At 40.7% G+C, this 27097-nt stretch overlaps 2 protein-coding genes across 4 annotated transcripts; one reads left to right on the forward strand and one right to left on the reverse strand.

Moving 5' to 3' along the window:
• Nucleotides 1-581: 581 nt before the first annotated feature.
• On the forward strand, nt 582-3924 carry TAF1C-like (TATA box-binding protein-associated factor RNA polymerase I subunit C-like). Of its 3 annotated transcripts, XM_025306448.1 has the most exons (12): nt 582-667; nt 806-959; nt 1134-1235; nt 1335-1465; nt 1648-1738; nt 1828-1947; nt 2028-2226; nt 2306-2438; nt 2546-2766; nt 2863-3125; nt 3234-3407; nt 3479-3924. In XM_025306448.1, the coding sequence occupies exons 2-12, from the start codon at nt 824-826 to the stop codon at nt 3877-3879; spliced, it is 1971 nt and encodes a 656-aa protein (XP_025162233.1). In that variant the 5' UTR covers nt 582-667; nt 806-823; the 3' UTR covers nt 3880-3924. The 3 variants fall into 3 exon arrangements, with proteins under 3 accessions (XP_025162233.1, XP_011152878.1, XP_011152880.1); XM_011154576.3 differs by lacking the exon at nt 582-667 and having other exon boundaries at nt 678-959; XM_011154578.3 differs by lacking the exons at nt 582-667; nt 806-959 and having other exon boundaries at nt 1134-1257.
• Nucleotides 3925-4149: 225 nt separating this feature from the next.
• On the reverse strand, nt 4150-6561 carry LOC105191283 (mitochondrial import inner membrane translocase subunit TIM50-C). Its single transcript, XM_011154574.3, has 8 exons — nt 6341-6561; nt 5618-5955; nt 5403-5522; nt 5216-5323; nt 4937-5068; nt 4704-4827; nt 4451-4554; nt 4150-4382 (listed from the first exon to the last, which is right to left on the reverse strand). The coding sequence occupies exons 1-8, from the start codon at nt 6474-6476 to the stop codon at nt 4290-4292; spliced, it is 1155 nt and encodes a 384-aa protein (XP_011152876.1). The 5' UTR covers nt 6477-6561; the 3' UTR covers nt 4150-4289.
• Between the last annotated feature and the right edge of the window lie 20536 nt (nt 6562-27097).

The raw sequence follows: 27097 nt of genomic DNA on the forward strand, positions 1-27097 counted from the left end.
AAAAATATTTTTCACTTAAAATATTATTAGACAATTAATACTCTCTTTTAATATGCTGTTTTACAAATTTTATGAAGCCTTTCGCCACTTTTCTTCACAATCACTGTTTGTTTTCTTCATTTCTTCAATTATAACTCAAAATCTCCAAGACATTTGTGTCTACGCCACAATCACTACTTATTTGACACTCGTATATGCCATCCTTCTGCTCTCGTAATAAGTGACAACGCTGACGTATGAAGCAGTGGTTGTCTTTCTCCTCAAGTTGGAGCGCGTTCCGAAGTCAACAAAAAATCGGTGCACATACCTTTTAGTTCACGAGTGTACATAACATAATGAGTGCAATCAGTACTACAACCGCTCACTGAGCGCTCAATGAGCTTTTACATTTGATTGGTATATTCCTTAGATTTAAAAATATACACCAATCAGATGCAAGAGCTCACTTAGCGCTCAGTGAGCGGTTGTAGTAGTGAATGCACCCATTATGTGCCGTACAGGGCTGCGTTCCGATATTCACTGCCAGTACTGAAAATACATAGTTTGCGTCACGTATACTATAGATTTGTAGTGCTGACAGTGAATATCGGAACGCAGCCCAGCTGTATGTTCCTTGGGTAGAGTTGAAGGGACAGTGATCTGAGATTGCTATATTGAAGAAAAAAAAGTATAACCTATGATATGTATATAAAAGAAGAAAATTAATAAAATTGATTAAACCATGAGTAGACAAGAATTAAAATCAAAAGCATTCAAGCGTGCTGAAAACAATTTGCAAAATAAATTGAGCAATGCATTTTTAAAGAGCTATTCACATCATCTAATGCCGGGCTATAACTTGAATAAGACATATATTGAGGAATGGGATGAGGAGAATATAATGGGACTCTTTCAAGAATTTCCGTACAATTGTGACTTACCAAAGCCATTATTACCACCAGCAAAATTACCAAGAACAGGTATTTTAACATTAACTTAGTAAAATATAATCTTTTTTTTTAGATCATCTCTTAAATCTCAAGTATCTTAAAAACATATTTTTGGAAAAGATATACAATTATATATGTCATAGCTTGTAGCTTATACTTCCAATTATATTTGATACTTTGAATATATGTTTCCTTTCCAAACAGTGCTTGGCGAAGAAGATCCAGCCTTACAACTTGTTACTCTCAAAAGCCACTTGAAGGATGATATAAACAGAATAGTGAAATATTATCAAAGACACAGTCAAGGTTTTCATATAAGATTTTAATAGTAATTCTTATATTTTAAACTTACTCAGCATTGACTTTGCATAGACTTACTTGATAAACTACTTTTTTTTCCACTAGAGTTTGAAAAAATACAGAGGAAAAAGATGAGGTGGAATGGAGGAAGCAATGGATATAATGCAAAAATACCAAAATATGTTGCAGATATAGCGGAATTAATTGAAATGGATCCTGATCCTTATTTTGATGAGGTATATGAGATTCTCAAATCATATTTTCTAATACTTTTGTTTTTACTGGATATAATATGTAAAATATTCTGTAAAGTATTATATTATATATTAGAAAAAATATCGGAATATATCAAAGTGAACTTAGGATAATACAAATATTTTGTTTATATATTTGTTAATAAAATATCTTTTATATATAGACTTACAACTGGTACTATACTGGCGGATCATTGAATTATATTCAGTTGAGTGGTTGGGATGTCTTGTTGTTCCCATTTATGGGAGATTTAGGTATTGCTTTGAATACAAGTATATCTGCAGAAGCTGATAATCATTTCAATTATGAATTTTTAATTCTCTTTGTATTGAAATCATTTTAGTTGCTGCAAATATCACATCCATGGAAGATTCTATATGGAAGCCATTATTGCAAAATTCAGCTAAATACAAACTACATGGAATACTGTACGAAATTAGACAAAATAGTATTAATAATACATGTATGTTAATAGTCTTATATTTTAATATATATTTATAATATATAAACATATTTGTTGTTACATAAATTTTCACATTTTAGGTAGAATTTTAGGAAGACATAAAAATCAATGCACTCTTTATACGCTTTCCAATGCTAAAAATCGATTAAAGCTTCACGAAATTCATAAACAGGCATCAAAGATACCATATGTCAGTGCTGATTTAAGTGTAAATGATGTCAATTATCATTGTACACTAAATGCGGAAAAAATACTGTCTTTATGGGATATAACCAGGACGTAAGTTTACCTCTTTGGTTCCAATCTTTTTATATCATTTTATTGTATCTTTTTTGCAACAATAGTTTCTTTTTTCTAGGAATTACATTAGCAGTAGTTCTGTATCGCAAGACAAGACTCACGATGCTTGGGGAAGTGTAAGATTCCAGCAGGGAGATTCAAACGTATTGATTTATATGGATCGATGTTGTTTACATTATCTTGATACCAGAGTAAGATACGGGAGTTAATATCACTTAGTATACTATTTGTCAATACAAATATTTCCATTTCTAATATCTTGTTATTAGAATATTGTATTAGATTTGTGTGTTCGCAGGCTCCTTTTGATCGCCCGTGTCTCACCCTGTGTCCGAAATCACATTTAGAAAATTGTGAGAATCTCTCGGTGAATGCAGCGAGTAGAAATAGCACCTGTCGATACGTGGGTACATGTCATTCTCTGTTAATGTGCGATAATCGTTCTCCAAAACAATGCGTACAGCAAAAATGGACGCATCAATTTAAGAGTACTCCGTTATTGATGGCTGTAACGAACAGGTGATAAATACTTTTATGAGAGAAATCCAATTATATTAATAGTTATACATACATAACTTTGCTATTGCAAGTGTAATTGTTATTTATTAATTGCAGCAATGACGAGGAAATCGTTGTCTTGTCAAGTCAGACAGCTGGTGAAAATGCAATAATTCTTAATACTTGGAAAATGGAGGAGTCTCATTCTTTTAACTTGCCTTTTAGACCCTCATACATCGCGGAAACATTAAATGAAGCTCAAATGGGAGGAATGTGTTTGGATCCATACTTACGAAGCAGATTTGAATTGTGCAATGTTGGTAGTACGCTAGTCACAAGCACAAAAGGAGAAGTGTCCTACTTCGTTCAAAATTCGATCGGTATAATTAATTCTATCTTTTTATATGGCGAATATTTCTTTTTCCCAACAAATCTCACAGGTTTGCTTCACTTTGCCATTTTATTGTAAATATATTTATTATCTTCAGGTGATATATTTTATCAGTGTATAACACACGAAACTGTATTGGATAAATATTCACCAGTAAATAACAAGGCGTGTTACGCATTGAGTATCTGGGAGAAGGCTTTGCAAGCGCAAGGTGAGCCGTTGGTGCCCTTAACACTTACCGATAAGTGTAATATGCAATATATATACGAAAGTGAGTAAACCTCTCTTAATCTCCGATAACACTCTCGCGAATATTCGAAAATTAACAGAATAATCTTACAGATTTTACGAATAGAAAGCTTCGTTTGAAGACTAGCGAAGAAATCGTGGACGATCCTTTCGAGCCAACCTGGAAAAAATCGCTATCAATGCTGGGATCGTACATCGACATATTAGCACCGGAACTTCTTGCGGTTTGGGAAATACGCGAGGAAGTGCCGGTACCTGCATCCGCGGCGCCCCATCAGAAAGTATTGAATTGGTTGGAATCGTCAACTTCGCAATATGCCACGCAATCACAGAATGAGCCTGAATGTGTTATACCTACACCTTTCAATACTCAGGAATTATACAGTGTATCTCAACAGCAGGATATTGCATGTATCGATGATAGCAATGTGCTGCAAGAAATCTTGTTGCCGAAAGTTGTATCGAGATCTAGTACATGTAAAAAGAACATGTAAATAGTTTGTTTAATTCTAGATTAATAAAAAGAATTATTATGAGAAGTCTGACCGTTTGACACACGTTTGAAATTTGTATTGTTCTTTTTTCTTTTTGCATATGTATATCAAAATTAGTTCGTTTAACATGCATATAGATTATTGCATAACATTGCATATAGATGCAAACAGTATGTATTTAATGTATAATTTAACGTGTACGTATGTAAGTGTGTAATTTTGTTTTACAATACACACATAGGAGTGCATGAGTAATATTCAAATATAAAATTTGAAATATTACTTATTTTATTACGATAAAAATTACACAACGAGTGGTATCTTCCTCCCAATAATTTTTTCTCGCACGTGTTTGTATCATGCACTCGAAAGATGTACGCGAAATTTCAATATAATTCGTTCCACTTTGACTAGCGGTTTCGTAGGAAAGATGGTTTCCATCTCGAAGTAAGTACTTGACTACTTCCTTGTTGCGCCTTATTTTGTTCCTCTTCCATTTGCATCTGCCGATAATTATTGTTACAGCAAAAGACCAATTATACGCGAAGTATTACCGAATATAATAACTTACCAATAATTTCCGACGATTTTCTCTAAACGTCTCCAATGGATTACCAAACTGTCTGTAATAGTTTAGAACGTCTCTCACATCATCCACGTTTGATGTCGATATCGCTAAAAAAATTAAGAGTTTTGTGCCTTTTTTCGTCAGCGCAGAATGCGCCTGTGCTGATATAATTAATGATTATAAAATAAGACATTTGCAATCGCGGGAATGTTACACGAAACTTTTAAGACGGGCATAATTTTGAGATCAATCTTACTTTTTAGGAATGCTGCTAAATCGTACAGCGTAGTGTCATCATCGTTTCCAGTCCACCGTGGAATTCTGAATGCATTTTCTGGATTCATTTTCACGCTCTTTTCGTTCCAATCGATAACAATAACCTATGTAGATAATTATTAGAATGATGTAAAACCCTCATGGCTATACAAAGGCTGATCGAACAAGCATGAAAAGTGATGGAAAAAAAATACATAATGCTGTAATAATTACTTTACTGAGATCGCGATTGAGAGCTGCCAGATCTTTAACATGATGTCCATCTATAAAACGCGTAGCATCTCTGACTAATCTATACATTATATATCCATGTGGGTCGAGTGCGTCCAAGATAGGAAACACAGTCTGCAATTAAAATCGACAAATGTTCCTTTCTTCCAAATAGATGGATTCCAACATATTCTCTAACATTTCTCTATGTCAGATATATTTTCTAGAAATATAATAGTATTGAAGAAGAAGAAAAAGAAAATTAATATCTCACAAAAGTACCATTCCTTGTTCAGCGGTATAAATTACAATCTCAAATTGCGGCGGTGCTACTGCTTCTAAAAACTGGTCCACTCCAGGCCGTTTCTTAAACCTCCATCCAGTTTGGTACTATATAATTAAAATATATTAAAAAGAAATAATATCAATTGCAAATATAATATCAGATCTCTATAAATGAGAATCATACTGTCCATTCTGGGTGCACAAGAAGATCTGTCATCTCTAAGATTAGAGTATATGGCGGCTGCATAAATGGATACTTTAGTGGATCGGGAAGTAACTTTTCCCTACTAGGTTCCTGCACAAGCTATATACAAAATGATTATGAAAAATAATATTTAATATAAAATATACCATAAAATTATGTTTTATTTCAAAGTGTAAACTGTAAAAGTGTCATACTTTTGTATAATAATTGAGTTCTCTCCTGACTCTCTTGTAAATCTGTTCGAAGAATGGCAAATTGGAAAACTCATCCTCGATGACATTTCCATCTTTATCATAATTAGGTCTTCCTAATTCATATACTACATAAGTGAAGCCAATACCCATGAATACACCAAAGACTATAAAACCATAATTCATCATTTTCTTTGATCTTTCACGATTTGCCTTATCTTCTTCCTTTGTTTGTTCATCTTGCTTTTTATGAGCTGCTGCTTCCTGTACTAATGAATCTGCTTCACTTATTGAAGACTGTATGTTTGTTAGATTACTGGTGATTTTGGAACGACCTGTAGCTAAAGACAAGTGAAAAATATCACTTTTGTATGAAAAATATGAAAAAGAAATATACATTAAATATATATGCTTGTGTGCACAAGAGTGCATTTTAGAGTAAAGATAATGGTCTCTCTCTCTCTTTCTTTTTTTTTTTATTAAGTATATCGGATATATGCAGAAATTATATGACGCTTTTTCTCTTAAACAAATAAATGTTAATAAATTTAAATACGTAACTTCCCCCATTACATGCATTCTTTTCGTTGAAAAATATTGAAAATATTCTATATTTTCTTATCATTGTGTGATGAAGGCACATTTATCATATATATTTAAAGGATTTTGCCGAAAATAGAAAAAAACAGGATCCCCATGCTTCTCAGAGGTTATAATTGTACTTACTCTCGGTATTATATTTTTGCGTTAGTTGAACGAGCGATATTCGAGCAACCGGTCGCCGGAGTGTACAACATGTCACTCTGGCGCTACTATTATATATTTTGCATAAAACTCGTAGACTTCGCGTAGCAAATGCCATACTTTAACCAACTCATGGGCTTTCCGGCAATCTTCGCGTGCAAAGATCTTATGCGTGTTTTCTGATGAATCCCCGCGCTGCCGATAAATCTGGCTCTCTACCTTGTCGACCAGAAACATGTAAGTTTTGCGAAACAGAGGAGAAACGCATTTATTCCTTTTCTATCATTAATGCTCATTTCCACCAACCTTGGTTAACTCAACCGGTTGGTTATTCCAACGGAATTGACCAGTCGCATTTGTTGTTAGTTAGAATTGTTAAATGCGATTGGTTAATCCCGATGAAATAACCAGTCGGTTAAATTACGGTTGGTAATCACGGTTGGTAGAAACGGACATAAGTTTGTTCTTTTTAACTAAATTAGATTACAATTTTTTGCCGTTAGAGTGAAACAAGTATGTAAATTTGTACTGAAGAGAAAAGAAACCAAGTTTCATGTGCAAAATTTATTATTGCAGTAATATATAACGCAGCGTGGAATTACACATTATATGTGACAAGGAAGCATGCATACGAATGCATCCCTCGTATAGCCTAACATGTAACTGGGACGATTTTATCAGGAAATGGACGTATACCTGATTCACCGTAAGTAATGAATATTTTTCATTGTTTTTCGTAATTTTCGTCCCTTGACCATGCTTTCCCAGTTGTTTTCCTAGTTTCTCGGATTTGTCATTCTCACTTTTAACGTCCGGCTTTTCTTCTCTCGCGTGGAATCTTTTTATCATCCTGACCACAGATACGAAATGGTCAAATGCGCGGCATTATTCACGCTAATTAAGCAAGAAAATGCTACTAGCCATTGGAGACGTGCCTGAGCAAAAATATTCACGAAAATATTCGCTTTGTCCAGCGGAGAGAATGAATTCTTATGCATGTCTGAGAACTTTTGAGTCATTATCACTGTTTATAGTATATCTTAGCATCGTATTTTTTTATAGCAAACTTGTAGAATACATTCAAAATAACCGTTATTATTAGTATCAATATTATTGTCAGTAACGAAAGTCACAGGAGATCATAGAATCAAATATATTAAAGGAACAAATATAAATATAGTGCATTTAAGCATATGCACAGTTCAGTGGATGATTAGTATGTATATAGATCAAATCGTTCGATCATAAGAGCGATCTTATTTATTTTGGGCTCGTGGGAAAAATCACTGATATTATTAAGCTCGAGGAGGAAAAACATTGTTATGTACATGAAATTAAAGAAGAAATATTGCGTTTCAGGGAAAATGTACTGATTGGACGGATACGGAGGGAATGCTTGTTGCTGATCAAGAAAGGTTAGTCGACGCGAATTGACGCGAATAAATTAGCAAATTAGCGACCGAGATTTCGCTTTAAAATTTGATTAATTTTCTATTTCTATTAAATCGTTGTCACTGCGTTCTATCAAATTTCGTGAAACTGTGCCGTTCTAATTCGAGAAAATCGTGGCGTTATAATTGATTTAGTTTTACAAAACTTGCAACGAATCACACGGGGATCTTTCCTTCCTTTTTTTTTCTTTTTTAATCACATGAACTCCGTGGTCATCTTTAATCGGAATTGACGTGACGGGCGAAACGGCGACGAACCCATTGTGATTCCATTGGGTTATCCCGTTAGTCATGATTAAGCAAATTTCATACTCGAGCCATTAATATTATAGAGGGTGACCGCGCGTGATGTCCACAAAATTCCCCTGGCTAGTATAGAATGCATGTACTGACCCCGACAACCGCCACACCGCTGGCGAACTTACGAAACTTGATTAAATTGCGTTCGACGAGATTTTGACTGTTTATTATTGCGCGGCCAAATAATCGAGTGAATCCTCGAAAAATTCCTCGATAACAATCGCAAAAATGCAAGCTCTGAAGGAAGGAGCATCGAGCTCGGACGCGGCGATATTATACCGCGTTATAAAAGATAAAAAACAGGAAGAAAAACAAGTACGAGTACTTGCGAAAAGTAATTAAGTTTCTCACGTAGAGTTGATCGAACGTGATTGTGAATATGTCACGTCGAAAATTGAACAAGGTCGAGATACCGGAAATGTCCGAACGAATCTTCGATGAGCTCATCTGAAAATTCTTTTATCTGTTCTAATGAGTCTCTCCGATCCGCACCGGCGATCAGGAGTGAACTTTTTAACTGTTCGATTTTGCGACAACGTTGACTCTGTATATTATCAAGAGAATCATGTCCGGGTAATTCCAATTCATAGATCTTATTACGAAGAATTGTGTCCACGAAGCGCAGTGCGCATCGTGGACACAGATACGATACAGATCTTGAAATTGCGTGATATACGAGGGCGGTCCGATAAGTACTTAGCCTCACTGCCCGATGGCGCCACTATCGCAAGAGAAATTTACTATCGTGTAGTACATTCTCGTAGACGGCTACTGTCGAAATTTCAGCCGAATCGGACTCGTAGTTTTGTTTTGACCGCGTGTGGAAGCGGGTGTGTCCACGGATTTTAGAAAAATCCGTGGACACGCCTCCGGAAAAAGAGCAATATCGGTCGGTGATTCGATTCTTGTTTTTGGAAGGGAAATCGCGCAGCGAAATCAAAGAGCGCTTGGATGCTGTGTACGGTGACTCTTCTCCTTCGATGGCGACCGTCAAAAATTGGTTTAACGAGTTTCAACGTGGTCGTACGTCGGTTTTTGATGAGCCACGCCCAGGTGCCCCGAAAACGGCTACCACGGAGGATAACATGACAAAAATTCATGATCTCGTATTGGCAGACCGCCGATTGAAGGTGCGCGAGATAGCTGAGACAGTAGGCATCTCAAAAGACCTCGTGGGTCATATCCTGCATGAAATTTTGGGCATGAGAAAGCTGTCGGCGCGATGGGTGCCGCGTTTGCTCACTCCGGACAACAAGCGCAACCATGAGACCACTTCAGAGCAGTGTTTGACGCTGTTTAAGCGCAATCCGAAGGAGTTTCTGCGTCGTTTCGTGACCGTCGACGAAACATGGATCCACTGGTACACACCAGAGACCAAGGAACAGTCGAAACAGTGGACTTCTCCCGGCGAACGTGCTCCGAAGAAGGCGAAGACTGTCCTATCGGCCGGAAAGGTGATAGCTACCGTTTTCTGGGATTCACAAGGTGTGATCTACATCGACTACCTGCAGAAGGGCAAAACGGTCACAGGGCTGTACTATGCCGAATTATTGGGCCGATTCGACGCCGAATTGCAGAAAAAACGGCCCCATTTGGCGAAGAAAAAAGTGCTCTTCCACCATGACAACGCACCGGCTCACACCTCCGCCCTCGCCACGGTCAAATTGGTCGAATTAGGCTACGAACTGCTGCCCCATCCACCGTATTCTCCAGATTTGGCCCCGTGCGACTTCTTTTTGTTTCCAAACTTGAAAAAGTCACTCGCCGGGCAGAAATTTGAGTCGAATGAGGAGGTCATCGCCGCCACGGAGGCCTACTTTGCAGACCTCGAGAAAACGTATTTTTCAGACGGGTTAAAGAAGTTGGAACATCGCTGGGTCAAATGTATCGAGCTAAAAGGAGACTATGTTGAGAAATAAATCGCCACTTTTCCAAAATTTTCGTTTTTCTTTTGTAGGCTAAGTACTTATCGGACCACCCTCGTATATATTTGCGAGAACATTTGCGAGAACATACGCGCGCGTCGTAATAGGATGGCCGCACTTATCGCGCCTGGCCTTCTCCGAAGTGGCATTTGATCTTTTCTTTTCTTTTTTTCTCTTCCTTTCTCTTTTTCTTTTTCCAAGAGTGGCGCATATGGGGGCGGAAGCTCGTGTCAACTGCCGTTAGGACGGTAATGAGAAGTGCCATAACGTTAACGGGCGAACGCATACATTCCAGCAATTACGTCGCTCCAACTAATTTCTGTCCCTCGGCAAACTTGAGAAATTCCAGGCGGCGAATATGCGCTCCGCGGGGGTCTGTCGGGAGTCGCGTGAGGGGTGATCGTGAGGGATGGGATAAAGGGAGGGGCGGGAGGAAAGGGAAGGGGAGGACGGCTCCCGGGTCGGGGGTTACGGCTGACCATTTCGCCGGTTTTCGCGTTTTCCCGCTCGCAGGCGGTCGCACACATTCACGTACTTGTCGAATACATAGATAGGGTGTATGCACGAGCGCCGTCAGATACATTCACGGAGGTTGTAGAACTCTATACAAGGTGACTCGCGTTGGAAATTCGGTACAGTAGTGAGGCTGTGTTCCTGTGTGGTTGAGTTTGGAATAGACGCGCTGAGAGAATCACTTAAGTAGTACACAGAATATAGTATAATCACATCTGATGGCATTAAATTCGGGATATTTGCGAGGGATCGATGATAAAAGAGTAAAGAGAGGGTTCTAACGAGACAAAAGATTAGGTGTGAATAATTCTGAGACAGCTTTCCAATCGTTTTCTTGCATACGCAGCATAGTGACTTTTTTTCTGGCGAAATGCGAGTGCAATGGACACCGTTACATACATGTCACATCTTGTGCATGTTCACCATATTTAAGAAATGCTATATATACCTACCTTCCGATCACCAGAGCGCCGAATATATAGAGCGCCGAATTTGTCGTGTATCATCAAAACCCGATCGCACTTATATATCTATTTTTTCGAGGCACCTTGTATATTAGCGTATACAGCTACCTTTCCCAAGACACGAACACACGTGGAGATCGTGCACGTGCGCGATCGCGGGTACGCTGTGCGCCCTTTAACGTCGCGGCGGGCAAGCCGACGGGCGCGGACGGAGGGATGAGAGAGTGAGGGTTGTTTGTCGAGAGAATTTTCAGCGCGCACCCGCTGGCCGGTATTACGGTCCGGATTAATTCCCAACAAAAATATGCGAGATATTTTCGCCGGCCAGACGAGAACTCGCACGCGAGCGCACGCCGCAAAAAGGGAAAACGCGGGGGATGCGTTTGTCCGGCGATGCGCGACGCATGTTTTGCTTTCGGATCGCGCGCGCCAAATATTCGCCGCGATGAATCGTCGCCGCGCTGGCGCTGCTGGGAGAGAAACGCGAGCGCGCGCGTGTTTTGTTTGCGCCTCGGCACCGCGTTCAAACTAATCGCGTCACCGCGTTCACGTGTAACTGGCCGATGAGCAATCGCGATTAACCCCTTTCAGTTCGGTGATACGTGCATTATGTCTGACGGGCGAGTTCGCGCGGATCGAGAAGACGCGGATCATGAAACGCGTTTTATTGCAAAAACGAAAAATAGAACGAAATATCGAAATATATCACAGTCAATTGCATACAATCGTTTGCAGTCTATGTATGAAATTAATGTTTCAAGCCGAAAATATATAAACGGCAACCTGCCATTTTGTTACGATTTTGAATAATTTTAGAATAGAATCTACAATTGAAAATATCTTTCCGCCCTCATCCGGCGCAGCGACCAATATGAAGAACATGAGCTAATAGCGGTATATATTGCTCTTCTTTTCTCTTTCTCGTTTCTTCTCTTTTGATGTAAACCGAACTGTGTAAACGGGCAGATGTAGCGGTACTACCGAGCTCCGAGCTTTCTTGCTCGTGACTCGTGTCGAGTCGCTCGACACTCGTCAGTACATTGTCTCGCGTTGAAGATTCCTGAACGAAATTCCCGCTCCAGATGAGAATAGTTGGATCATTCACAATTCCGACGATCTATTCGCGTCACGATTTTCACTTTGTCCATGATTTATTGAAATTTACGTTTCATATAAAATATACCAACATAGACTCGCGCGTACGCATCCAAGCTCGTTTTCATTGCAATTCTATTTCCGCCGCATAAACGAAAATATCATTATACGAGTTACACATACATAGAATATTTACGCATGAAAAATACAAATCAACAGCAGATTGAATCAAAAGCGAAGAATATATATTTGTGCATGCAAAAATTTTTAAATTATTGTATGCTTCATCAAGGATTTCAATCGAAGCAATCATTTCGCTGGTAAAACGAGCAAAGGTATAATATATACACACACATATGCGCGCGCGTGATGAAATTTTAATTTTAATTATTGTACATGTACACATATTAATCACGCCAGCTTTCACACGATTTGAGATGAAGGATCATGCATGAGGTTCATTATTAAAGCTAGAGAGCCATGTTAATTATCCTCACTTTATATTAAGAAAGTTCGTTGCTGTGTAATACTGCGGCTTTACCGTGGATTACGCGGTCTCTCGAAAATTTCGCAACTTTTCGATGAGATTCATGGAGTGCAACGTGTAGCGAACGTAAATAACCGTACAAGAATCGGTAACGTGTATCTCGAGAAAATTAGGAATTATGATTTTTGAAATTACTCGCTCAACTCCTGTTTAATGTGATATTAACGTGTATCCGTGTCGACCATTCGAGACGATTCAGAGAATTGAAGTCTATCATTTTTCTCCATTGGAATATCAAAGATAATTTGAAAGATATCGTCGCCGCGATAGCTCGCGGTTGCAAATATGGTATATATGTTATGTATGTCACGATGTACCGGCTGTTATCTTCGAGAAATAACTTGAAGAACAATAGTCTCGTGCATCCTGGATCGTATGTGAGAGCAGATGAACCCCAAATGAGACATCTCATTCACTCACGCACGTTTACCGCGCGAGCGTCACGGATGCGGTCGTGTCGCGTCGGGTTGGCGGTTATATTTTATGCAGCTCGCAACGTCGGTTTTTCACGCGACGCGAATTAGCCGCGTATCTCACGCAGCCGCTTTTAGCTGCCGCCGATCGGCGGATTATCAGATCGCGCCTGATAAAAGGTTCCTGTCGTGCCGCGTACACGTGATAGCGCACACATATCGGCGGTACATTTGTTCTCTCGCGCAATGGAATTATCGCACGTACGGTGGCACGCGATACTTCGATTATGCCGAATGCACCCTTTCACGACCGCTTTCTGCGTCCACGCATGTAATTCGAGTTTAGTCGTCATCCGCGGAATTACATTGTGCACTCTTGACGATGTTCAAGAAAAAGAAAACAAGGGAGAGAGAAATGAAAAGAAGAAAAACAAAATATTGATTTTCGACGTCACGAATCGAAAATTCGTCTCGTCAAAGTCTGGCTATGGAGTAATTATACATGAGGATTATGAGCATCGAAAAGATAGGGTGAGAAAGTTAAAATCATAAGACGCAGGAAAGCTTTAAGATTTAAGATAGATAATTTAGAGCGGAGGAGTAAGAAGAAAGAGATTATGGTGAATTTGAGAAAGTAGGCGGCCAAATAGAACACTGAGAATATAATGTATAGATTAAATATGAAAAGACGAGAAACCAAATGAATTCTTAGTTGGCGCATTTCATGAGATAATTATTTAAATTAACGCGTGCGCAATAGTATTAATTCGATGTATGAGCAATAATAATGGGTTGATTTTGGTTTATATCGAAATTGGCATATCGAGAGTATACAAGGTGGGCTATTTTAATACGTCCACGGGAATATCTCCTCAGCTAGGGGCGATAGCGAAAAATGCCTCAGACAAAAGTTATAGGATAAGCAGGGGGACACACCTAGCGGTGACCTTGACTTTGATCTTGAGGTGAAAGGTCAAGGTCATTTTGAGGCCAAACTGATTTTTTTAAATAGAAACTCCTATTTCAGACTACGGAAATGGAAAGTACGGAAAATTTCACGTCCAAATAGGTAACTCATGACTGTGGTCAAAATGACCTACAGGGGTTGTTTCAAGGACAAACGCGTAATATTAATCAATTCACTCAAGTAACTGGTAAGCTAAGCGAGATAGTGAAAAATGTTTCAGACAAATGTAGTATTTGGAAGTGGACGTCAGGTCATGACCTTGAACTTAACTTTGAGGTAATTTCAAGGTCAAACTGAATTTTTAATTGAAATTAGTTAATAAGATTATCAATGACTTGACTCCTACTTTTAGCGTTACCCAGGAACAACGATGTGGACGTAGTAGGGGGTATGTTCCCTTTGGGGTGCTTGATTCGCGTGAGTCCCTTTGCCTCTCACTGTTCGAGGTGCTTGATTCACGTGAGTCCCCTTGCCTCTCACGGTTCGGGATGCTTGATTCACGTGAGTCTCCTTGCCTCTTACTTTTCACGGAACATTTTAGAGCAGATTCTCAAAAACGTTCCCATCCTGAATGGCTATTTGATTGGTCCTTATTTTTTTGAGGAGAATGTCAACGGCAACAACTTTCTTGGTTTCCTTCAGAATGAATTTCCAATTTTGTTGGAGGATGTCGATCTTGTTACAAGAACAAGAATGTGGGTTCAGTTAGATGGAGCTCCACCGCATAACTTTAATTATAAAAACCTGTTTTTACTTAGTTTTCCCTTTTTTCCTTTTTTATACCTCTTTTATATTTTTTTTCATTTTTACTCATTTAACCCTTTTATTATGGCTGATTATCCGCCAGAGGAAAAAGTTGCCATGTTGTTAATTCTTGGTGAATGTCCAGGCAATTACCGTCAAGCAGCTACTTTTTATCGAGAACGATATCCAGAACGACGACATCCAAGTCACAGCACGTAACTACAATCCAGTTCGCGCACATTTGAATGAGCGTTACCATGAAAGATGGATTGGACCACGTGGACCTGTAGCATGGCCTGCAAGATCCCCAGACTTGACACCTCCAGACTTTTATTTATGGGGTTATTTAAAAGACATTGTTTTTACTAAAGAACCAACCACTAGGGATAACATGATGGAGAGAATCAGAGGTGCTTGTCAAAGTATTGTGCATGATGTATTTTTAAGTACTATTGACAATTTTCAAAGGAGGATCGGATTATGTATTCAGCAAAACGGGAACGTTTTTGAGAATCTGCTCTAAAATGTTCCGTGAAAAGTGAGAGGCAAGGGGACTCACGTGAATCAAGCACCTCGAACAGTGAGAGGCAAGGGGACTCACGCGAATCAAGCACCCCAAAGGGAACATACCCCCTACTACGTCCACATCGTTGTTCCTGGGTAACGCTAAAAGTAGGAGTCAAGTCATTAATAATCTTATTAACTAATTTCAATTAAAAATTCAGTTTGACCTTGAAATTATCTCAAAGTTAAGTTCAAGGTCATGACCTGACGTCCACTTCCAAATACTACATTTGTCTGAAACATTTTTCACTATCTCGCTTAGCTTACCAGTTACTTGAGTGAATTGATTAATATTACGCGTTTGTCCTTGAAACAACCCCTGTAGGTCATTTTGACCACAGTCATGAGTTACCTATTTGGACGTGAAATTTTCCGTACTTTCCATTTCCGTAGTCTGAAATAGGAGTTTCTATTTAAAAAAATCAGTTTGGCCTCAAAATGACCTTGACCTTTCACCTCAAGATCAAAGTCAAGGTCACTGCTAGGTGTGTCCCCCTGCTTATCCTATAACTTTTGTCTGAGGCATTTTTCGCTATCGCCCCTAGCTGAGGAGATATTCCCGTGGACGTATTAAAATAGCCCACCCTGTATACATACATACATATATATATATATATATATATATAGATAGATAGATAGATGCGATCTGATGTCGCGTTTCAATCAATAAAGGTTATTTATGGCGAAGTCTTAATCCTTCGGAGACAATTCCTCTTTTAGCTAAAACTTTTAGTTAAACGACTATGCTAAAGCTCCTAATTGGTCTACCAAGCCATGCGCTTAACTATACGACTATGCAAGTTTGACTGTCCGACCTGTTATGCGATTCTATGCATATGTGCTATTGAGATTGCGAAACAAAATCATATGATATTTACGATAGGTTGCAATGCTGTTTAACGATTATACGCTTCGCTTTCTTTGACGCATGCAATTGCAACATATTTTACATACATACACACACACAGTCTCTTTCTTTTTTCCTCCTTCTCTTAATATATATTATATGAAAATATAATTAATATAAATATTCTCAACAAGTCCATGCAGAAAAGAATTTCCCAATCATACATCAATCACTGTAATCATTGTGTGGTTTTGATAACTGAAATATGAAACAATTGTAAGTGAATTCAGTATGTTTTTTTAAGCAAATGTAATTCGTGCGTTTTCGGCGTAACGTACACAGAGAGAATTTTTCTGGAAAATATTAATAATCTGGAAAATACTAACGTACACTAAGAAAGTATCACATTGGCTTGTTCGATTAGGATATATACTCATGTTCAAAATATCCAAAGATAGTACGAGGAATTATTTTACGTATGTTATAAATTTTTTTTATATTGTAAAGTTAATAGAGTATATTCCGGCGGATAAATTATACAATTGTTATAATATAATATAAATCTGGTACGCGAATATATCGTAGGTATACACGATACAGTACGATGTATTATTCGATAAAAATTTTCTCCATGTAGCGCTTCGTGTCAATCTCAGCGCATTTGCTTGTAACAGCGCGAGTCACACTGGTTGTACACTTGGTTTCAATCAACGATTTGAACACTCTTTCTATCGATGCAGTTTGCGGGGCGTAACGTCAATGTCCGACACGAGAGAACTTGTGTTGGAATAATTCCTACAAGTGAAGTTCTCTCATTCTCTCATCGGTTGCGTTTTCCGAACTGCATCGAGAACAAAAAAAAGAAAGTATCGAAACTGTATTGAAATCAAGTACACGCTCGCCACACCATATCCGTCTCTCCGTGCGAGTTTGACAATGCGTTCAGGACGTCGCGATCGATATACGACCCTATGCGGTGCTCTCGATATTGGAAAAAAGAAAAAAGAGATAGAAAAGCACAAGGAAGAAAAAGGCAAAAACTGTGAGCGGAGGCGAAAACTCGCGCGAAGGCTCGTAATCAGTCGCGCGGACATAAACACGGCGGAGACAATGGCCAGGGCCAGGGCCGGGGCCGGGGCCGGGGCCGGGGCCGGAGCTGGTGCTGCCGCCGACATTGCGATTGCACCACCCTTCGCGAGGGAGTAACTTTTTGGTCGCGAGCGTATCGACGCGAATTCACGCGAGACTTACGCGCTGCTGCGACAGAAATATGAAAGCGGGCCGGCTTTTGTGTGCACGTTTTTGGTTCTAAACAGTGCGACGCACGGCAGAATGAAACTCGTGTCCGGAACGCGTCCCGGTATTGTCCCGTCTGGTTACCTCATGCTCTCGCCGCTCTGCCGCCGCGCCGCGCCGCGCCGCCGCGTCGCGCGCCGTCCCGATCGTCATTCCCTGAATGAACGAGGAGAGATCGTTGCCGACGGCACCGCAGTGACACACAGAAGAGGGTGCGTGTACACGCGTACGCCTAACAGATACGCGTCAGGCCGATTTTTATTGCCGTTCGCTTTTGTGATCCTGCGACACGTCGCGATAGCCGGGGTCGCGCGCGTCGCGCGACTGTCACTCCGTAAAATGTTAGAAACGTTTTCCCGCGATTGTAACGGATTGTAAATGGCAGAGGACAGGCTAGGCGGATGATATGTCGTCTCGTGAATTCGTAAATGTAATTTGATATCGTGCGCGCAACTCGCAAAAGTGAAAGTGTCTCGAAAGCGATCTCTGACGCTCGAACATTTAGAAACATCCAATTCATATTATTTACATATGTTGGAAGTAACTTATTGAGGGCATAGCATGCGTTATCTTTACCGAAATATGACGATCACGCGATGTCGAGATTCGCGAGATAACAGAAGCGAAGTGATGTATCTCGTTTTTCGTGAATTTCACGTATTCACGTTCTCGGGACCTTTTGGGAAATCGGAGGGAAGATGCGCGCGCGTTACATCCCAACAAAATGGGGAATGTGGAATAAACGAAGACATAACGCGTGTATAACTGACGAACAAAGTGACGCGTCGTGTGCTTTAAATACAACACGAGATCTCATAACTTATACCACTTATTCTGCGTAGGTGTAGATAATGCCCCGTGTCGTTGTGTACGTGCCGTCGGCATCGTGTTGGCCGCGCCGCGCGCGGCACATAAGCGCGCGTGCAGTTCGTTCGAACAGAAAGAGTCCTCTGTCGAAACATTTGGACCGGGTTTACTGCGCCGCGCCGCGCACAATGCCATTGATTAATGAGCGACATCAAGTGCGACGCGCACTGCCCGCTAAGAATTTAATATGGACTGTCAGTGCCCTGCTGTCTCGATGCATTACCTGCATATTAAGCTCGTCCGGCTGAACGCCGCGCGCGCTCCGGACGACAACGATTCGTCCGCGATGATTTATATCCCACTGTCGAAATCCACGTTCGATCGATCCTTTGACACTGCGGCTGCTCCTTGCCGAACGAACGTCTCTCCTTTTTGCGACACTGAAAACGCGATGTATGTCGTCTCTCTCTCTCTCTCTCTCTCTCTCTCTCTCTCTCTCTCTCTCTCTCTCTCTCTCTCTCTCTCTCTCTCCTCTCTCTCCTCTCTCTCTCTCTCTCCCCCCCCCCTCCTCCGTCTCCTCTCTTATTCTGTCGTTTTACGCCGTCGTACTCTCGTCTATGCGATTTCTATCTTCGCGCTTAAGTCGCGTGTTTACATTCGGAGCTGACATGTTGGAGTTGGCTTGTTGGAAAGGTGTATTGTTAATTAACGAACGTATATTTGTATGGATTTTTCGTTGAATCTCAAGTGTTCGCATCTGCTCGGAGGATGGCGTAGATCCGTATTAAACGAGAAAGGGATCTGCATGATAAATATTTTACGAGACCATGCCGGCGATGCGCGCGCGTGGTCTCGTAGCCGATATAAGAAGCGGCAAACACGGCGGTGGAGAGCAGTCGGCAGCCGCGAGACGTTCTTCGACTTTGTGTCGCGGCAGGATTGATTCGCGTAATTATTTAAGATCATCTTCCGGCGCGAGCGCTTCTTTCGAGAGAAGAAAATCGAATTTTTCGGGGGACGTTTCTTGCCAATCCGCCAGACGCGACGGGGACTTTTAAGAGCCCCCTCGGTTTTCCCGCTGTTGTGAATAATGATCCGTCATCGTTCACCATTGTGCCACCGCAACGCATTGTGGCCACACATGCCTTGTTCTCATTTGAGCTAGACAATGTGACTTTTCTTCTCGCGCGGTTTCTCGCATCGACACGCATACACTCGCAGGCTCGCGCGCACATACATGTTCCGTCTGCAACTCTTATCAATATTTTTATTTAACTCTTATTAAATATCTTTAATTTGCAAATTATTATTAATTCGAGTATCTTTTACGTATAATACAATCGATCGATTGTGCGATGTTCTGCAACATAGCATAGAATAAGCGAAAAGTGAAAAGAAAACAGTGATTTATACGCAGGCGTTTCAATTCATCTCCACTCCACGTAGAAAGAACATGAGAAAAATGTGATTGAAACTGCGAGAAATTTTTGTCAATTTTGGATCAAGTTCCTCAAGTCCAGAATATCCGTCGTTATTGATTTTTTTCTCTTCCTACTAGTGATTGTACCGATCTTTACTAACTAGTTTCAGTCAACGCTGGAAAGATGGCGAGATGTGCATGTTTTATACGTCATTTGTGCTTGCTTAGCGCTATGATGTAAAAAATCAATATGCGCATATCACAGTTGTAATATTTTTATCTTTATAATGGACATTGAAATATTTCCAATGAACAATATACAGTGGCGTGCAAAACTTTTGAGCCACACAATTATTATTATATATTCATTTCATAATGAGCGTTAAAAACTTTACACATATATATAAACAAAATGTATTTATTTGTCCTACAATTATATAAACTTTACAAGCTCTTAATAATTCTAAATACTTTATTTTTACACAATGTCTTATTACAAACAGTGCAAAAGTATTGCGCCAAAAAGTTTTCTTATGCATAAGAAAAATATATTATTGAAAAATAATAACAGGAAATGTTGTCAACGTTTTTTTAAACTTAATACTTTGTTGCCATGCCTTTAGAAGCAATCACTGCACAGCACAACGGCGAGGCATTGATGCTATTAAATTAGAAATGCGATCTTGAGGTAAATTTTGCCATTGAGTTTGCAAATCTTGCCACAATTCAGCTTTATTGGAATGTTTCTTATTTCCTGTACGCAGTTTGAGTTCTTGTCACAAATGTTCAATAGGATTCAAGTCCGGCGATTGCGAGGGCCAGTCAAGAACTCGCATTTTTTTTCACGATGAAAAATTCTTTTATTAGTTTTGATGAATGTTTGGGATCGTTACCTTGTTGGAAAATCCAACTATGTGGCATGTTTCGAGTTGCATATGGCAGCATATGCTGTGTCAATATATCTCGATACATTATAGTATCCATAGTACCCGTGATCTCAACCAATAGACCAACTCCATTATAAGGAAATGATCTCCAAACCATCACGTTACCTCCACCATGTTTTACGGTAGGAATTTGGTATCTTGAGTTATATCTTGTGCCTGTTGAACGTCGTATATACTTTCTACCGTCACTTCCGAATAACTGAAACCTTGACTCGTCAGAGAAAAGTACTTTTCGCCAAACAACTTCAATCCAATGTTCAAATTTCTTTGCAAAATCTAATCGAGCTTTCTTATTTTTTGCACTAATTAATGGTTTTTTTTTACACCAGCACATCCTAAAAGTCCTATTTCCTTTAGACATCGAGATATTGTACTTCGACTAATATCAACAAGATTTTTTTCCCGTAGTTCTCGAGAAATATTCATGGCAGTTTTTTTAACATTTGCTATCGACTTTCTTTTAATCATTTTATCGACGCGCTTTGTAGTTTTGCGAGGTCTACCGTTTCGTGGTTTATCAGCTAGAGAGTTCGTCAACTTATATTTAGCAATAATCCTATTTACAGTACTTTTATCAATTAATAAGCAATTAGCAATTTCGCGAGAAACCTTTCCTTGTTGAGAAAGATTAATCACGGCTTCATGTAACTGAAGGCTTGTATGTTTCGGCATTGCGGTAGACAATAGACTGAACCTTGGTTAAAGTAAATATTTACGAAGGAGTTTCATAAGAAACGTAAACAAACCGGGCTCATAAAGTCACAACAAGAATACGGCTTAATACTTTTGAACACATAAATAAATATTATGTGACTAAATAATTAGAAACTATGTAATTTCAAAATTTTGTAACTGTACTATTATTTGTAAGAATGTTATGTCAACTATTTTATATAATTAATTTTTAGAGCAAATCAATATATTGTTATGTATCTTAAAAATACACTATGGCTCGAAATTTTTGAACGCCACTGTATATATTTTTTTCATTTAAAATTTACTTCAAATTAATTTGTGGATTTTCACACGCATCTCAATAATGAGTATAACAAATTTCTATCGAGAAAGATGGTCTTGTTTTACGAAGTTATGTAGCAGCATTAGCGGCATTAGCGGCAAAGCACTTTGATCCTACAATGTCGAAATTTTTTAAACCAAGATGTACCATAATAAGGATATAACACATCGATCAATAAGTCCCGGGACTAACCAACAAATGGCGCCTCTAATAACAAATCCATACCATTCTCAGTTAGTACCAACCTTTAGAAGTTACGTGTCAAATTTTCATGACATTCCGACATTGTGTCATTGAGTTACAGTGGTTTTAGTGACGCTACACCGTGTCATAAGTCGATGATAGAGATGGCCAAATTGCATGAGTTGAACTTCGAATTGCTTCCGCACCCATCGTATTCTCCAGATTTGGCCGCCAGCGATTATTGGCTGTTCGCAGACCTCAAAAAAAAGATGCTCCAGGGAAAGAGATTTGGCTCCAATGAAGAAGTGATTGCCGAAATTAACGCCTATTTTGAAACCAAAAATCGTTCTACACGGCTGGCATAGAAAAGTTAGGAAAACGTTGGAATGAATGTATCGCTCTTGAAGGAGACTATGTTGATGAATAAAGAAGAATTTTGGCAAACAAATGTTGTTTTAGTAGTTAGTCCTGGGACTTATTGATCGATGCGTTAAATCGCGATCAAATCTGTCATAATATAATAAAAGACATTGGAGATTATTTATTATGAATATACCTTGCTCCTTTTTTTACGTGTACTGAAAACTTTTCGGAAAAAGGAAGGAGGGGAAAAGAGAGAGAGAGAGAGAGAGAGAGAGAGAGAGAGAGAAAACATCGTTATATTATCCAGTTATTACTTCATTATTAACGAAATAAAGTTTTAATATTAGTAATAGAGGCAGGTGTCCACAAAGTGTGTCCTCTTCTATAGCCTCGGTGTAATGCTAGGCCAAAGGAATTAATAGTAATCGATGGGGCCGAGAGAATTTTTCATTCCGCCGGCCATAGTCGCAAATATGCAGAACGGTAATTCCGGTTGTTTGAAGAAGCAGAAAGCAGAGGATGGGCGCGCTCGTGACACGCCAACTGACCATTATGCAGATTTTCAACGATTAGATATATCGAGCGTTTTGCCGACGAACCGAATGTAACGCGTACCTCTGTGCACCTCTGTGCGAGAGAAGGAAAAAGGGTGGGCAACGCGAGAGGTGGGGTTCTCTTTCTTTCTCGCTCCTCTTGTCCACCTTTCATTCCGCCTTAATTCGTTATCTTGACTAACGACCTCTTTTCCGTTCTTCCTCCTGCTCTCGGAAAAAGGAATAAAAAGATGGGAGGGCAGAAAACGGATTTTCCACGGTGGCCGAGGCCGTGGAAAGACGAACCGCCGCGCGCTCTGTATAAGAGTTTGCCGGACTTCTGAGGGTCAAAGGAGAGCTGCTTAAGAGCTTGCTCAGGGCGACTATGTACATACGGTAGCGCGCGGGTCTTATTGTTTCGCGAGCGCGTTGATGAGAATTTTTTCCTCTCGATCCTTCGCGATCCTCCACGGCACAGTTTCGGCGGCTGGAGGGAGAGAGCGCGAGTGGAAACATAGAGGACATTCAATAAGATATCTCTCTCTCTCTCTCTCTCTCTCTCTCTCTCTCTCTCTCTCTCTCTCTCTCGATATTACGAATTGCGTGAAAGGAGCGTTAATAAGAATACTTACGCCCCCCCGTCTCGGTAATATTTATCGATATGATATTTTTACCGCTGCTGCGTATTCTCTCATGTCTCAATGTCATATTATAAAATGATATTAATATCAGAAATTTTATTTAACTCCGGAAACTCCCGAAGAGGGAACGAGCGAGTGTATAAGGTTATAGTTTAAAATAATCTTGAAAAATTATGATCTCCATCTCGATTATAATTTTTCCTCCTCCCCTTTTTCGTCTTGCTTTCAATTGGCCATGATTTGTAAAAAAAAAAAGAAAACATACGATTTTTCATTGTAAGCAGCGGTAACTAAGCACACGATAACAGGTATTCTAATGTGTATATGCAGCCAAGCCACGTTGGATTGACTGACAAGCGCGTGCGTGCGATGAAACGCAACGAGAGGAATCAAGCGAATGAATTTATGACGGAATGAATTCATAGTGATTTGCGACGAGGTATCGAGGGTCGAGGACGCGAAGCATGTTCCGCGCGTTGCGTCTCTTCCGTGTGTTCTTCTCGCACGGTTACCAATTATCGGGGTCACGACAAGAACGGACACGTGCGCGTTCCTTTACACGTTTGGTCAAAGTGGCTCATTCTCCACCCACACGTGTCTTCTTCTAGGCGGAGCATCGCGAATCACGGTGAAATCGTGCAGACACGCATGTGGATTGAACCGTCGCGCGTCGTCGTGTTCACCGCGTCGCGCCGGTGCGATGCGTTCACGAAGAAGAGTCTGCTGCGAGACACGACGAGTAACCGAGCGATCATCCAGCGTATACTTTGACGAATTTATCAAAAGTTTCATCTTTATCTCAGACTCTCGCTTTCGTCGTATCGTCCGAAAACACCCCTTACCCTCTCCCTTTCGTTTGAAGATCGTTTGAAAATAATTTCGAGATATTCTCCGAAGCATATGTAGCTCCGCCGTGCTGATAATATCATCTGCGCTCGGTCAGGAAATATTAGGTGCTCTCGTGACACTCGTCGAGTGCGGTGCTCTCGATATTTTACACCGAACGAAAACATTTATCACGTCGCACCTGACGATACCGCGGTAACTGGTCGTATTACGCTCGCACGCTGTAATTAATGACCGTGTAATTAATTCAGCAAGCGTATTATCGTATTGGGAGAAAGACTCGCGGTCGTATAATCCGATCCATTATCGCGGGGTGCGGTGACTCTCGAGATTTCCGCGCGGGGATGCTGACTTTTTTATTAGATTATAACCCTTCGACGCGCGGCGACATGAGTTATGCCTAATATTAGCATATTTCGGCCTCTATAATTTATGCATCCATTACGTCACCGGCCGGAAGGGGCCCTCCGAAGTTAAAGGGATGGACTAGCCGCGACGAGGGTACGCGACGGTTGGAGAAGGGCAGGAGAAACGGTCCTCTCGGTGTTCGCGAGGTCTCATTCATTGATTTTATCTGGCAATAAAATACGCACTTCTCTCCTCTCTCTCTCTCTCTCTCTCTCTCTCTCTCTCTTTCTCTCTCTCGTGATTAACTGTCTGAAATTTGCGCGCATACATTACGTTTATATGCTACGGGGCGTCTCTCGATTGCGGTTGATAAATGCCGGGTATTTAGGGAATATTGTAAATCAACGGGACATTTATGGCGCGCACCGTCGATATCGAACACGCTCAGAAGACGATCGACGAGAAAAGAGTGCGAGTCTGAAAGCGCACGCGTTTTACTGCGGTTTCTGATAAATTTCGAAATGCAGGTTCGTGGATATGAATTTTCAATTTTCCTCCTATGAATTCTCAATTTTCTATATTATCAATCGAGAATTAGGTCGAAATTATGTTACAACGTTCTTTCTCTCGTAAGATCATAGTTGTACATTTATGTATATAAATTAGCATTAGTCGTTGTATCTCCATTAGGATATGCCATATATGATTCGCGTGTTTCATGAGATATCGCACTTTGCGTGCTTCGCGTCAGAGAAGGTCAGCAAAATATTCTGATCTCATCCCGAGGAGAGATATCGGGATCCGACGATTTCGCAGCCGGGACACATCTCGTAAATAGTCGCCGTTCCGTAATCGCCATACAGGCGGGGCGTCGTTGGGCGAGTAATTAAAATCGTATTTCAATATTCTGCCGGTATCCCGCCGATTATTCCAACTGGTCGATTACAAGGCGTCATGAGAACGTCGGATTCCAGGTGTCGGAGTTCTCGCGCACGCGCGCGTGTGCGCATATTATTATCCCGATAATAATACTAATTAAGGCGTCTCCAGCCGTTCGTAATAACACTTTGCACGTAATGCGCGCTCCTAATCCGTAGCGGCATATGGTCCAACATGCGAGATATCTCGCCCTCTTCTTCGTTCTCTATCCTCTATTCTCTTTTTCTCTCTCTCTCTCTCTCTCTCTCTCTCTCTCTCTCTCTCTCTCTCTCTCTCTCTCTTTCCCTCCCTCTCCCTTTCTCTCGCTCGGATTAAATTCGCCCCATTAAAACTCGTGTCCGCCGTTTACCGTGAATGTACACCGCGTTACGGGCTTACGCTATCGATCAGTCGTAAGTCGGAACGGAGGGAAGAGCTTGATTTACGAGCACTCTCATGAATATTACTTCCCATACCGCATACTCGCTTTGTTTCACCTTGTATCCCGGAGGATTTTCCTCTTTAATTGTTAAAATAGAAGCGAATCTTTGTTTGTTAAGAGACAAAAGGGGGAATGTATGAATTTTTATTGGCTGCTATATACGACCTCTTGCATAGAACACCTCGACGAACTTTTGTGGATTTCTTCGAATTTTGTCGGTGCAGGAAAGTTGAGAGAGAGAGAGAGAGAGAGAGAGAGAGAGAGAGTTTCTGCACAATATATAATTTCGGATATAGAAATCTTGATTTCTCTGCTACATGAATACTGCCAAAGTCTGCCGCGTTAAAGAAAACTCCGGGACGATGTCGATTGGCAACACCATTGTCATGACGTTGATTGACAAGAATTCCGAGCGTGTCACCTCAGGACTAATGATTTTGGATCGAATTGTCTTAATAGCGTATAGCCGGGACTTTTGTCTGAATATCGTCGCGGATGCGGACGCGGACGCGAGCGCAAGCGCGAGCGCAAGCGCGTATTCTCGCGCGAATTATCAAAGTCCGTCAATTAAAAATCCAGCGCACAGTGCTTGTTTTCCTGAGCCGTCGTCGGCGTATCTTCACGCTCGCATCTCCCTCGTTAGAGCTCCGAGCGAAAAGTTGTTAAGTTATTCGTTATCCTAATTATGCACATAATAAATTACATGCAAGAGCGGCCGTCACACTCGAATACGCCGCGTGCCGGGCGATTGCCCGGTTACGTCGCTCGGTGTAGACGTCGGCCATCCATCGACCGATGTTGATACACATGGCTGGCCGGTGCATGTGTTTGCATGTGCGCCCGATCCGGCCCGGCCCGGCCCGGCCCGGCCCGGCCTGGCACATGCACACACTCGTCGGGTCGCACTAAGAATTCTGGGAAATGCAGCGCCGAGCGAAATTGTCGATGTGCACTTTCGCGGTACGAGCCTCCGTCCGTGGCATTCTCCCGCGCTCGTAATTAGATATGGTATCTTTGCGTTAATTAAATCACTTTTTACGTGATTAATTAGCTATCAGCCCGCTTCGCCGCGAGAGCGGAAGGATCGCGAGGACGGGCTCCTCGTTCGTTTGCGCGCGTGTACATACGTGCATGTCGGCATGGCATT

This window comes from Harpegnathos saltator, unplaced genomic scaffold (assembly GCF_003227715.2).
Source record: "Harpegnathos saltator strain DR-91 unplaced genomic scaffold, Hsal_v8.6 scaffold780, whole genome shotgun sequence".
NCBI lineage: Eukaryota > Metazoa > Arthropoda > Insecta > Hymenoptera > Formicidae > Harpegnathos > Harpegnathos saltator.

Bases quoted from the DNA above. Each gene is read 5' to 3' on its own strand.
- TAF1C-like (XM_011154576.3), top strand. From the start codon at position 722: ATGAGTAGACAAGAATTAAAATCAAAAGCATTCAAGCGTGCTGAAAAC. The intron at 1,466-1,647 runs GTATATGAGATT...TTTTATATATAG, and splicing joins CTGATCCTTATTTTGATGAG to ACTTACAACTGGTACTATAC. The intron at 3,126-3,233 runs GTATAATTAATT...TATTATCTTCAG, and splicing joins CTTCGTTCAAAATTCGATCG to GTGATATATTTTATCAGTGT.
- LOC105191283 (XM_011154574.3), bottom strand. From the start codon at position 6,476: ATGGCATTTGCTACGCGAAGTCTACGAGTTTTATGCAAAATATATAAT. The intron at 5,523-5,617 runs GTATGACACTTT...TTTTGTATATAG, and splicing joins AACTCAATTATTATACAAAA to CTTGTGCAGGAACCTAGTAG. The intron at 4,555-4,703 runs GTAAGATTGATC...TAATTTTTTTAG, and splicing joins TTTAGCAGCATTCCTAAAAA to CGATATCGACATCAAACGTG.